The sequence below is a fragment of the Suillus clintonianus genome, assembly GCF_016758775.1.
Source record: "Suillus clintonianus strain FC179 chromosome Unknown DEU56scaffold_8, whole genome shotgun sequence".
In the NCBI taxonomy this organism is placed as follows: Eukaryota; Fungi; Basidiomycota; class Agaricomycetes; order Boletales; family Suillaceae; genus Suillus; species Suillus clintonianus.
Window position 1 is genome coordinate 442,488 of NW_024539232.1, and position 11,106 is coordinate 453,593.

The 11,106-nt window shown below is 47.9% G+C and overlaps 5 protein-coding genes across 5 annotated transcripts; 2 read left to right on the plus strand and 3 right to left on the minus strand.

Moving 5' to 3' along the window:
- Positions 1-483: 483 nt before the first annotated feature.
- Positions 484-2,646, plus strand: DEU56DRAFT_908307 (uncharacterized protein; the record flags this gene model as incomplete). Its single annotated transcript, XM_041356980.1, has 10 exons — positions 484-496; positions 549-731; positions 784-893; positions 949-1,062; positions 1,114-1,416; positions 1,468-1,680; positions 1,732-1,891; positions 1,940-2,330; positions 2,376-2,568; positions 2,629-2,646. 10 exons carry the CDS (start codon positions 484-486, stop codon positions 2,644-2,646), a joined length of 1,698 nt encoding a protein of 565 aa, XP_041213235.1.
- Positions 2,647-2,700: 54 nt separating this feature from the next.
- Positions 2,701-4,317, minus strand: DEU56DRAFT_908308 (uncharacterized protein; the record flags this gene model as incomplete). The annotated part of the gene is made up of 5 exons (XM_041356981.1): positions 2,701-3,036; positions 3,084-3,326; positions 3,383-3,565; positions 3,620-3,841; positions 3,901-4,317. 5 exons carry the CDS (start codon positions 4,315-4,317, stop codon positions 2,701-2,703), a joined length of 1,401 nt encoding a protein of 466 aa, XP_041213236.1.
- Positions 4,318-5,026: 709 nt separating this feature from the next.
- DEU56DRAFT_552462 (uncharacterized protein) lies at positions 5,027-6,925 on the plus strand. The gene is made up of 8 exons (XM_041346772.1): positions 5,027-5,454; positions 5,508-5,684; positions 5,734-5,876; positions 5,926-6,088; positions 6,146-6,324; positions 6,379-6,454; positions 6,514-6,612; positions 6,663-6,925. Exons 1-8 carry the CDS (start codon positions 5,161-5,163, stop codon positions 6,867-6,869), a joined length of 1,338 nt encoding a protein of 445 aa, XP_041213237.1. The 5' UTR covers positions 5,027-5,160; the 3' UTR covers positions 6,870-6,925.
- Positions 6,926-7,201: 276 nt separating this feature from the next.
- DEU56DRAFT_552418 (uncharacterized protein) lies at positions 7,202-9,123 on the minus strand. The gene is made up of 6 exons (XM_041346771.1): positions 8,763-9,123; positions 8,647-8,700; positions 8,316-8,589; positions 8,072-8,244; positions 7,876-8,017; positions 7,202-7,814 (listed from the first exon to the last, which is right to left on the minus strand). The coding sequence occupies exons 1-6, from the start codon at positions 8,895-8,897 to the stop codon at positions 7,360-7,362; spliced, it is 1,233 nt and encodes a 410-aa protein (XP_041213238.1). The 5' UTR covers positions 8,898-9,123; the 3' UTR covers positions 7,202-7,359.
- Positions 9,124-10,386: 1,263 nt separating this feature from the next.
- On the minus strand, positions 10,387-10,997 carry DEU56DRAFT_908311 (uncharacterized protein; the record flags this gene model as incomplete). Its single annotated transcript, XM_041356982.1, has 5 exons — positions 10,387-10,479; positions 10,533-10,547; positions 10,621-10,631; positions 10,684-10,830; positions 10,889-10,997. 5 exons carry the CDS (start codon positions 10,995-10,997, stop codon positions 10,387-10,389), a joined length of 375 nt encoding a protein of 124 aa, XP_041213239.1.
- Between the last annotated feature and the right edge of the window lie 109 nt (positions 10,998-11,106).

Consider the following 11,106-nt stretch of genomic DNA (forward strand, 5'->3'; position numbering starts at 1 on the left):
GGGTGAGATTCAAACTTGTCTATCAGCAGACTATTGACTCGATTTAAGATTCAACTATCAGCGCAGCAGCAACGCAGGATCACACAGCTCCGGTGTGATGTCCAGCTGTATTGCAAACCTGCCGACCCACATGCGGTATCGCCCCAGAAACTTAATTTTGTATGGTATTACTCCAGGCCCGAAAGAGCTCGATGCCGATCAGCTTCAATTATTTATGAAGAACTACGTTGACGATCTGCTCCGCCTTTACGATGAAGGAATCACACTCAAGACAAAAAAGTTTCCCAATGGCAAGTCGAATTATATCTTTGAGTCCAACCTTATTCAGCTGCTTTAGGTCGCCGTGTTCGTGTAACTCTGGTTGCAGTATGCTGTGATCATCCGGCAATGTGTAAGGTGTGCGGATTTGGCAGCCACAGTAAAAAGGAAGGATTTTGTTCGCGCTGCCACATTCCGCAGTCAGAACTACGAACAAAGGATGCGATGGAATACGACAGTATGATGTTCTTTTTGTTTTAGATAGACTTAACTCTTCACTGACTAAACAGAATTCCCTCGACGAGATGGTGAGCAACACAAGAAACATGCTCAAGAATACGCAAACCGGGAGTCCAAGGAACGGGACGAATTTTTCACCAAGCACAGCGCTCGATGGTTCGAACTTGTTCGCTTACCATACTTTGACCCCGTTCGCATGACTGTTATCGATCCCATGCATTGTTTTTTGCTTGGTAAGTTGTGTCAATGTTATGCGCTGATCATAGTTTCTAATATACACAACAGGTATCATCAAAACACAGTGGTTTAACGCTTGGATCCAGACGAACATACTTCGCCAGAAAACTGCGAAGGTAGATCGTGAACTCGATCAAATTCATAAACTCTTGTCTACGGTACGTATTTACAATCAGACGCTCGAGATTTTTAGGTCATTTACTGTCTTACCAGTTTGAGATGCCGTCGTGGGTCGCACGTTTACCAGATCAGGTTGGCTATCCTGCTGGTGGTTCACTCACATCCGATGAGTGGAAAGGCCTAGCCCTCGTTTTTTGTCCCATCGCTGTAAGTTTTTTTATCAGTCTTCTGAACAATTGACTGACGACGATACTCAAGATTCCGTTGATCTGGGAAGAGTGGTACCCGAAGAACATGAAACGGCACGAGAAGGAGAACGAAAGCTGGGCGAAGCGAGAGCAAGCGCGCGTTCGGAGACTTGCAGCGGGTAAAGCAGCCCAGAATGGAAAGGACGAGGAGCCACCAGCACGTCCAAAGGATGTACCCATGCACCCTGATGATGCTGACAATTTTTTGAATCTTGCAGCTGCACTCAAGATCATTCTCGGACGTAGCATCAATGATGCTGATATTCCACGTGCGAAGGAACTCCTCAACAAATACCTTCTTGGGTTTCTGGAAGTGAGTAATTTACCTAACCTATGATCAAACACGAAGCTTAACGATACGAAGATCCACCCAAAGCATGTCAAACCATCACATCACTGGGTGACTCACATCTTTGAGCAACTGGAGGATTACGGCCCCGTCTACGGCTTCTGGACTTTTCTGTTCGAACGTCTCAACAAGGTTCTCAAAAGCTACTCAACAAACAACCACGGTGATGGTGAAATTGAGATCTCATTCTTCCGTGCGTTCTTGCGCGACACTGAGCTTCGGACCATGGTGGTTATTCTTGTTTTCACCTTAATAATTTATGTTCATGATCATCTACAGCTCACAAATTTGCTCGCTCGCACATCTGAATCTGATGAACTGCCCTCTGCTGAAGATGCTATTCTATACGAGGCCGTAAAATCCATCATCGCAACAGATAGCGACACCCGTGGAACTGTGGCTTCTCTCGCTAGTGAGATTGACGATATCGCACAGCAAGGTATCTTTCACTCGTGTCTTATATTCGTTTATTGACCACATTCCTCAGCTGGAACACGATTTTCATTAAGCCTCGCTGCATCATCTTCACTTCACTTAGACCAGCAGAAGTATCTTCTCCACTTCTATCAAACAGCCTATCCGCATGCTCATATCGTTAGCGCCACGTCGTACTCATCATCTTCCCCCAACTTCCTCGGCTCACATGCTCGATTTCACAACTATGCAATTGTTGATGGACGTCGTATCGTGGCATCCGATTCTCGAGTATATGCACCGAACTCAATCATTCAAGCTGAGATCAACAACAAGAGATATGTTGGACAAGTTCACTCGATCATCACGCATTGGCAAAAAGGTGTTGATGTTGACATCTGTCTTCTAGAAGTCCGTTGGTTCCGAGAGGCTATAGACTTTGAATGTCGGCATTGGACTCGCTAGTGAGTTCTCTTTACTGATGGTCGGCGCTGACTCATGTTCATTAGCCCAGAGCTGGAGATCTACTTCTGGGACTTTAATAAATTTCTCGACAGCATGAAAGATGGACCATCTCGTTTTATCCCCATCGGTTCGATTCTCTCGCAAGCGTGCCGTTTGAAAGTTATGCGACACGTCGAAGACCCCAAGATAAACAAACAAGTCGAGAAACCTTTCTGGGTCACGATTGGTCTCACTCGTGTAAGTTTTTGACATTCGGAGACACGAGCAAAGTTCATTTATACACATCATTCAATGCAGGATGTCCAGGTTGTTTAATTTTCCACAGGGTGAGCAAAGTGATCAACATCATCTATGATAACATCTATTGATTTAGTTCCAATCATCGTCAGTTTGGACGGTTCCCTCCCTCTCGTGAATATCTGCATCGGCTCCTAGGTCATCTTCCTGTTCCTGATTCGCCTCGTCGGCCACTCGCGTGCCAAATCCTGCTGGATCCTTTTTGAGAACGGCCACAGTCGCACCAGGATTATCGGCCATGTATGTCTTGTACCAATCAGTATCGAGCATGAAGGGAAATATAGGCAATTGGGGAGGAGCCGGGTTTGTGTTGCCGAGGTTTACACGTCTTGTCCGTGTTGTGTTATTGCCCATTTTCTTCCGTTGTTCGGCACGTATGTCGTCAAGCTTGTCCATGATGGTGTTCAACTAAATGTGTTGTAGGTTAGTTCTAGGATTCACTCGTGACGACAGACCTCTTTCGATCGATACCCATGCCTTACAACCTCCCAGATAGCAACTCCATCCTTCACCTCTGCAGTTGTCAGTTGTGCTGCCTTCTCAAGCTCCTCCCGACGTGTCCGTTTTCTTGCCTCGTTGTCGGTGTCCAGCTGGGAGAGCTCGTCGGACATAAAGTCAGTCTCCAATAGCGCAGATGGATCTTGCCCCTCGTTCCGCTTTTTGAAGAGTTTGATGGCCTTCAAACGGTCATTTTTTCTCTTAAGTTTGTGAGTGGTTATACTACATTCGTGTGAAGATGTTCTGATTGACAAACCTTGCGCTGGCGCTCACGCCGTTTTGTTCGCCGCTTTGTAACCTGTCGTTTTTTACCTTTTTCCTCGTGGGTGCGTTCCTCGTACTTCCTTTTGTAGTTGCGGAACTTATCTTTTGCGAAAGCTAGCACGTCAGCTTTGTTGAACTTCACATCCTTGTGTGTCAAATTGGACGTCTTCTCCACCTGTTTGTAGCTCGTAAGTTGCAAGTTATCTGTTGTGCACAAATCATTACTCACAGGCTGCTGTTCACTCCATACAATCCCTGCGGCACGCTCACAGACTGTCTGATTAGCCGGAGCGCTGACATCTGCAGTGAAATCAAATTTCAGCAGCGCGGAAGTCTCGTCACGTTCGTCGTCAGTGTCAGACTCTCTGTCGGAATCCTCGTCGTCCCGTGGTTTTCCAATTTCTGATGCGACAATACCGGTGAGGTTGTAGATTGCTATACGGACACAATCCTGAGCATAAACAGTCCCTTTTCAGTGCATATAACCAACGATATATCACAGGTACGCACCTGAAGTTCCGCTCTTGTTGTTTTCTGCGCCGGCGTCAACTGACTGGTCCTGATGTTCAGGATAAACTTGCTGTCCTTCCTTGGTTTCTTGCTAAGCCGCTTGGTCACGGTACCTCCATCTTCCTCGTCATCAGCATCGTTGTCGTCGTTGTCGTGTGGCCGCTTGAGGGACTCCTCGAGGTTTTGGAGCCGTCGCAAGACCTCGTTTAATGGGCTTTCTCCAGGTTGTTGAAGCTGGGGGTCAATCACCGGTGGAGGAGGTGCAACTGGTGGCTGCAGACTCGGAGGAGGTGCGTAGTGCATTGCCAGTGGTGGTATCGAGCTGAGCATTGCCATTGCATTCGGTCCTAGGGCGGAAAAGAGCGCATGAATGGCCTGGATATCTGGCATTCCTCCCGTTTGCGGAGGCGGCGGCATGGGTCCCAGAGGAGCAGGATGCTGTGGCGGGCCAGGCTGTTGGTTGATCCTATTGTTTCGCATTGATATTAGCGCAGTGAGGGGAGGGAGGAAGACGTTTTGATGTATTAATTCAATATATGGATATCTATATGTGCGCTATCAGTGCTTCGATACTACCTAGTGTGATGCCATCAGTACACCTATGGCAACTTCTCGTTCCAGACCCCCGGTTACTCAAGCTATCCGAACCCTCTGTGCAGGTACTGCACGACAGATTGCCCCTGCTAATCAAAGGCTCTTACAGCCCAGGTACAACGGCCTGGCTAGGTACGGGAACTCAGACTTTTCGGAGATTGCCATACGTCGTTTTCTTCTGGTGAGCATGGCCCTTGTACAGATCAGTCACGAACATTTACCACAGCTGTACGAGGCTCAGGTACCCAGACCCCGAACGCAGTGACTGGTAGATATTATAAGCCGCGTATCCCGTCGGCCGATGACCATGTGGGGATATGGCCACACTTGTAGGTATGCAGCCATAAGGTGCAAATGTTATTCCTCGCTTCCTGTCGTCCACATTGCAGCAAAAGATATCGTGCTATCACCCGGGCCCGGTGTGGTTGATCCAAAAAATGGAGAAATGCCATCTGATCTTCCTTGTTTCAGCATTGCAATATAGGTTTGAGGCTCAAGGAGCCCAAATATTGGGACCTCCATCGAATCTAACTCATTTAGCTGTGAACGCCGAAAGGAGTGGGAAGCTGGGTTAAGTATAGCCGGTGAGCGCATGGTGCTCGACGGTCCACATAGCGCTTGAATCTCGAAAGAAAAGGACCTTCTGAACTTTGGTAGTGCACTACCATGTCCCCTGCAACTGTGACTCTCCCCGGGTACCCTACCCGCCCGTCACAAGCCCATTCGCCAGCGTATACCGCTGCACCTCAGGCTCATGAACACCGGTTAGCTCACAATGCGCGCCTAAGTCCCAACCGGTCGCCGCGCGAATTTGTAAAGCAAACCAGAAATGGTGGCGTGAGTCTTCGGCTCGCGGGCCAAGATGATCAAGCCTCGCTTCCTGTCTACGGTTATGGCGCGTCCGTGGAGGGCACCCTCGACATTCACAAGCGAGATGGTATCACCAGTGTTGAAGTTCAGGTGAGCAGATTAGCCGAATGAATAGGGGTTTGTTCTGATACAGTCTTCGTTAGATCGAAGGTACCATGATGATGGAAGAAGTGGCCGAAGGCGGGACGACGAACTGCAAACTATTTCTCAATAAGAGCATTCTTTGGGTCAAGGACAGGATTTACGAAGCGCCATGCCCGCGTTCACTTCTTTTCAGTCTTCCTCTTCCAACCACTTTTTCAAATGGCGGAAAAACTTATGTATGTGAACGGCGCGAAGTTTGAGCAGCATCTTGACGATCACGAACAGCCCCTACCGCCAAGCCACGAGTCACATTTATCCGGCCTGCCTGGATTTCGGGCGAGGATACATTATAGTATTAGCGCTATTGCTGTGAAACCTAACATCATACCACATGCCGTGAAGTCGTCCTTATTGGGGGGCGGAGATTGGTGTGTTTCCAGGTGGAATCGTATTAACCCTACATTTCACGGTTTACAGGGCCATTTCGACTCCGTTTGATTACCTTCCTCGCACTCGTCCGTCCACCCCATTACCACCACCTCTGGTACCTGGACAATGGGGAATAATCGAGACCCCGCAATGGAAGGTTTTTCCGACTTTGATTCACGCAAATCAGGGAGGGCATGATATTATGGTAAAGGTAGGTCGATGTTGTGAATGAATGCATATCTCAATCCTGATGGTTCCCGGGCACCAGTTATATCTCCCAGCCAGTCGAACATTCTGCATGCACGAGGCCATTCCTTTTCATGTGATGTTCTCATCTTCAGCAATGTCTCTTGCTGCGTTTTTGCCTTTGGGACCAGTGGTAATCACGTCTCTGAAAACGCAGCATACCAAAATACAGTTGTTGAGGCAGACGACTGTTGATGTTCGGTTTGTTCTTTCAATTTCCCCTGTGCGACTGTACTTAATACATGTGCATAACAGCAACGCATTGATACTTGGCACTCGCACTGATATCTGGAGAGTCGATTGTATTGGCGAAGGTGCCTTCAGACACGCAGTATGTCACATGTTCCATCTGACAAAGATGCTTGACAATCATTGACGTGATTCCGATAGGGCGATGGCGGTGCACACTGGACTGCCTTCTCAGGAGAGATCTACATCAGTCCTGACATCAAGGTTGGGGGCTTCAAGGCGGGTGGCTTTTCCACCAAGGTAGGCGCTTGCATTCTGTTTATGGCCTCAGCTGATACCTATTTATAAAGGACTGTGTGGTGTTGACCATGACTCCGCCCGATCTTTCTAAATCACCTTTCAAGGAACTGCGGCTCACGGTTCCTATCCGGCTTGCAACGGATCCTTACCCAAGAGATGGATCTGGCGTGGCCGGATACGGCGGACAATATAGTCCTCCATCGATATCTTCCTCAGAAGAGCTTGAAGCTACTCCAGAACTCGTTTACGGCTCATGATATCATGAGGGACTTTGTGGTTTATCACAATCAGGCTAGAATCGCATCAGTTTCATTTACATACTGCACCACATAGACCATTGATGCTATCGCTAGCTAAGTGTCATGTCATTTATTGCGTCATACACTGCATGAACACGTAGGGTGTTTTGACGGCCTGGGATACCGAGATACGTCGCCCATAATTCACACGTACGTCATATCCAAGGTTGTGGGCGTTGGTTTCAGTCGCTCCAGACATTGTGGAACAGCTTACGAAGTGCAGAAACCCACACATTTGAGTTCATCAGTGTGGCACAGATTGGAACTTGTGAATGCCATGCCACCAAGAAGACCGAAGGCTGTTTTGTGCAACCAGAAACTGTCGTCGTTAGGTATGTCCACATTTCAAATGTATAAGTGAATCTATAATTCTAGAGGTAATAAGAAGAGTAAATAAACACTGGAGTGCGAAAAAAGCGAAGTCTATGTCTACTGATGAACCAAAAGCTTAGTACCAAATACTCCTCGTCCTATGCGCGGGCACGATATCATCCGTCTCAATCCCATCAATGCACTCTTCTCCCCCTTCCAGTTTTTTGGCAAGATCCCAAAGATAGAAATCGATCAGCACACTACTCGCTTCCCAATCAGATCCACAAGAGATCATCTCATTTCGAATCTGTTCAACAGCGACGATGCTCGCGGCGCGCAAGCTCATTTCTTCTTTCGATCCGGGACCGAGTTGCGTGCCGTTGCGCAGTTCACGGATCAGTGATGCAGGATAGGTGATGATGCGGAGGTGATGCAGGATCTGTGGAACGCGGTAATCTGCGAACATCGTTAGGTCGCTGATAAGTGGCCCGTTGAGTCCGGGGAAAATGGGGTGTGGGGTGTAGGGATTTTCCGGGTAGAAAGCTGCCCAGATCTCTGCGACTAGGATTTGGGGTCGTTTCCAGAAATATACTGGTGAGCACGGATGGTTAGTCTTGATGACTTGATAGATGCCAGCAGTGTATCGACTTGCCTCGTCGTCCATTGAACAATCGTTCATCTCTGAAACACGGGAACGAGTCCGTGACAAATTGGACGAGATCAAGGGCCGTGCCCTGATTCTCATGTCTTCTTTCAAAGGCATCAAGAAACCCTAGGTACGATCCTCCAAAATCCTACATATACGTCTATGAAAACCAGAATGCGTATGCATATGGGGAAGAGCTTACATTACACAGTATAGTGCCGACTTCACGCATGATCGCTAAGCGTTCATTAAACAGGGGCATCGGTTCGGCAGATTGAGGTGCAGCGCGGAATACGTGAGCTATCAACGAATCTGGGCACAATGTCTCGGAGGAATAAAATTTCGGATCGATGATGGGAATACCCTCCTCCAGCGCTGACGATCATCGGGTTCAAGTCAGTACATATTCGGACACTATAAAAGTTTTTTGATGATGATTTGCCCACCTCGATTCAAAGCGGCTACTAGGCTCCAGTATCCGGTGTGGATTGTCTTTGTTTCGCTGCCCCAGCTGGTTCGCCATTCAACGCCGTATCGATCTGGCTGGCCTTCTTTTTCCGACCAAAAACTGAAATTCAGGGAGGAGATGAGGAATATCCAGTTCAGACATGCGCCCGTGAGTATATTATTGGGGTCATATGGCTCCGGAGGGCAGATATGCAAGGGATGCGTGCGCCATGTGCGAGGAGTATATGACTCGGATGCGACTTTTCGCAAAATCTACACGGTTCGTTCAGATACGTGACGCCCTCAAATTACATCAAGATTTGGACTGACGTATTGTGCGGCTATTCTGACCGCGTCGTTGTTGATTTTGACAATGTTTGTTTGCTGGTGGTGGTCATCGTCAATCAAATGATTTCCGGGCAGACGACCACATTGTGAGAACTTACTTCGAGGACAAACTCGGCGCTGGAGACGACTGGGTTGGCGGCGTGCACCGCGGAAGGCGGTAAAGACTCTTCGATCTGTTTTTCATTGAAGACAGGTGAAGTAGATCCAGATGTTTCAATGGGTGTGGAAGACATGGTGGTTGTCCAGTGGAATTTTCGAGCGAGAGCACCCTAATAAATGGGCTACGCTTCTAAAGGTTCCTTCCGTGCGTTTCCGTCTATTGAACGAAGTCCTTGGGGTCGGGGGAGCACGGTACTGTAACTATATGATAATTGAAAGGGGGACCCTGTCCAGTTTAGCAATTGGAATTAGCCTTTGTGGCAGCGCCACAAGCCCTTCGATGTATTGCTTATCAATTTGTCACACTTATGCCCTGAGCTAGAACGTCTTTCGGAGAAACCCTCAAATGGCTCTTCAAAGCTTTCAACGAGCATCATTTGCTTTCGACGATTTGCTACGACTCGGGGGCACCTCAAACAAAAAGTTGTATGGTATAATTCAAAATTTCAAATGGTTTGTGTGATTTTTATCTATCACTGGCGCGCCGCATTAATATCGACTGTGACTCGTCAATTGCGCAATATTAATGTTCTCTCGACGACGACTTCCCATCAATACTCTGCCTGCAGCTGGCCGCTGGCCTCCGCTGACATCGACTTTGTGCTTTCACGATTTGAGTTGGTTAAGCGCACCCTCCACCTTCCAAAAGTGATTCAATTTGTTTTTCAACCGATATGGTTGCCACCCACTGAGTTCATTATACGAGCCAGCTTGGTGGGCCGTGCATGCACGGATGTGGTGAATCCGCGCATCAAGTTGCTCCCCATTATTTTGAACCTGGCCTGAGAGTTTTTGCACTGATGCCCTTTGAAACTGAAAGCTACTGAAAGCCGCATCACTGAGAGATCGAGAACGTTCCCGGGAAATAGACACTCTGGGGGTGTCTAGGTCCGTTCATTTGGAGGCTTGGGTAGTAGTACTATTGAGGACACAGGCGGAAGGAGCGGGATGGCATGAACGTTGAGAAAATCTAGGTTCGTTTGGCATAGCGAAACTCCGACCAAATTGAGCCGCGACTGTCCACCGACGTAGTGAGAAATTTGGCTTTCTTCTTCAACGTTTGTATTTGCCATACAAAATTATTTTGTCCGGCGGAACCCCCCTCATAGATTTGCACCTAAGCTTGTCTGGATACACCTCCATCCAACTGTCGCGCTGCAGGTGGCAGTTAAATGTGCAAGTGTCACATCCTCGTGCAAGCCAACCGACAATCTTTCCTCCGTATTACAAGAGGATAACCCTGCAGGATCATCGGGGTCGGGATGATTCGCAAATTGCCTCGTTTTCGCAGACTGCGATAATCAAGATAATACCCGGTTCAAGCCAAGTAGTCTAGATATGCATGACGAGAGTTGAGCTTGGAGTTCGAACATTCAGGAAATTACTGATCGTACTTGAAGATCATGATGAATCCTCATCCGTAGAATATATTGCCCTACAAGTAGGCTACAACACTGCATGTGATCTACGGTGGCGGGTGATTAAACATGGGGTTCGACTGTTCGAGTAATAGGAATAAAATACAAGGTAGCGAGTTCACTGACGGAGGAACATGACAAGGCATCAATTCGAAGTCGAACCTCGCCGTTTCGGAACCGTTTCTTCGCCTCGCAACACTTGTTCCCCCTTTTCCTTGACGTCCGCTTTACCAAGAGCCTACAAAGATAAATAATTAAAGAGAATAATAGAAGTTTGAACAAGTCACTGACCGTTCCGCGGATGACCTGAAAGCAAGTCGGCAAGGCAAAGTAATTAATGAGTAATAAGCCACAAGCGATGCGGATCGTGGCATCATACCTTGGCATAACCTGTTAAACGGCGCGTCAGTTTGTACAGCCGATTCGCATGGAGTTGACTCACCAAACACTTGTTCTTTGAAGGAAGGATGCGGTAATTTCTCTCCGGGGATTTCGACCACGTTGATATTGGGGTCGTTGCGATCGACTTCGGAGGGATCGCGTATCTGGTCCGCGGGTATGTGACTACCGTCACCAGGTGAAGTGGAAGCTAGAAGGGTGCGTTTATTAGGTCTAACTTGAAACGAGGGAATGAATAAAGTACTTACCTTGTTGTGGTGCAGTGTCGACTTTGGTGGGTTCAACGACCTTGGAAGGAGGGCGTGGTGCTTCCGGGTCGTCTTTGGGGGGATTCTCGGTGGATCGTGGGGAGGACATATTGGTGTGATGGTGGAGTGGAATTGAATGTCGATTGTTATATAGCTGGTCCAGTGAAATGACATCATCGACATTCTCAATCCAAAGTTTATGATTATGTAAGAAACGC

Coding starts and splice junctions, on each gene's coding strand:
- DEU56DRAFT_552418 (XM_041346771.1), bottom strand. CDS start 8,897: ATGTCTTCCACACCCATTGAAACATCTGGATCTACTTCACCTGTCTTC. Junction 8,701..8,762: donor GCGCCGAGTTTGTCCTCGAA/GTAAGTTCTCAC, acceptor GACCACCACCAG/CAAACAAACATTGTCAAAAT. Junction 8,245..8,315: donor AGTAGCCGCTTTGAATCGAG/GTGGGCAAATCA, acceptor GATGATCGTCAG/CGCTGGAGGAGGGTATTCCC.
- DEU56DRAFT_552462 (XM_041346772.1), top strand. CDS start 5,161: ATGTCCCCTGCAACTGTGACTCTCCCCGGGTACCCTACCCGCCCGTCA. Junction 6,089..6,145: donor GGCATGATATTATGGTAAAG/GTAGGTCGATGT, acceptor CCCGGGCACCAG/TTATATCTCCCAGCCAGTCG. Junction 6,613..6,662: donor CGGGTGGCTTTTCCACCAAG/GTAGGCGCTTGC, acceptor CTATTTATAAAG/GACTGTGTGGTGTTGACCAT.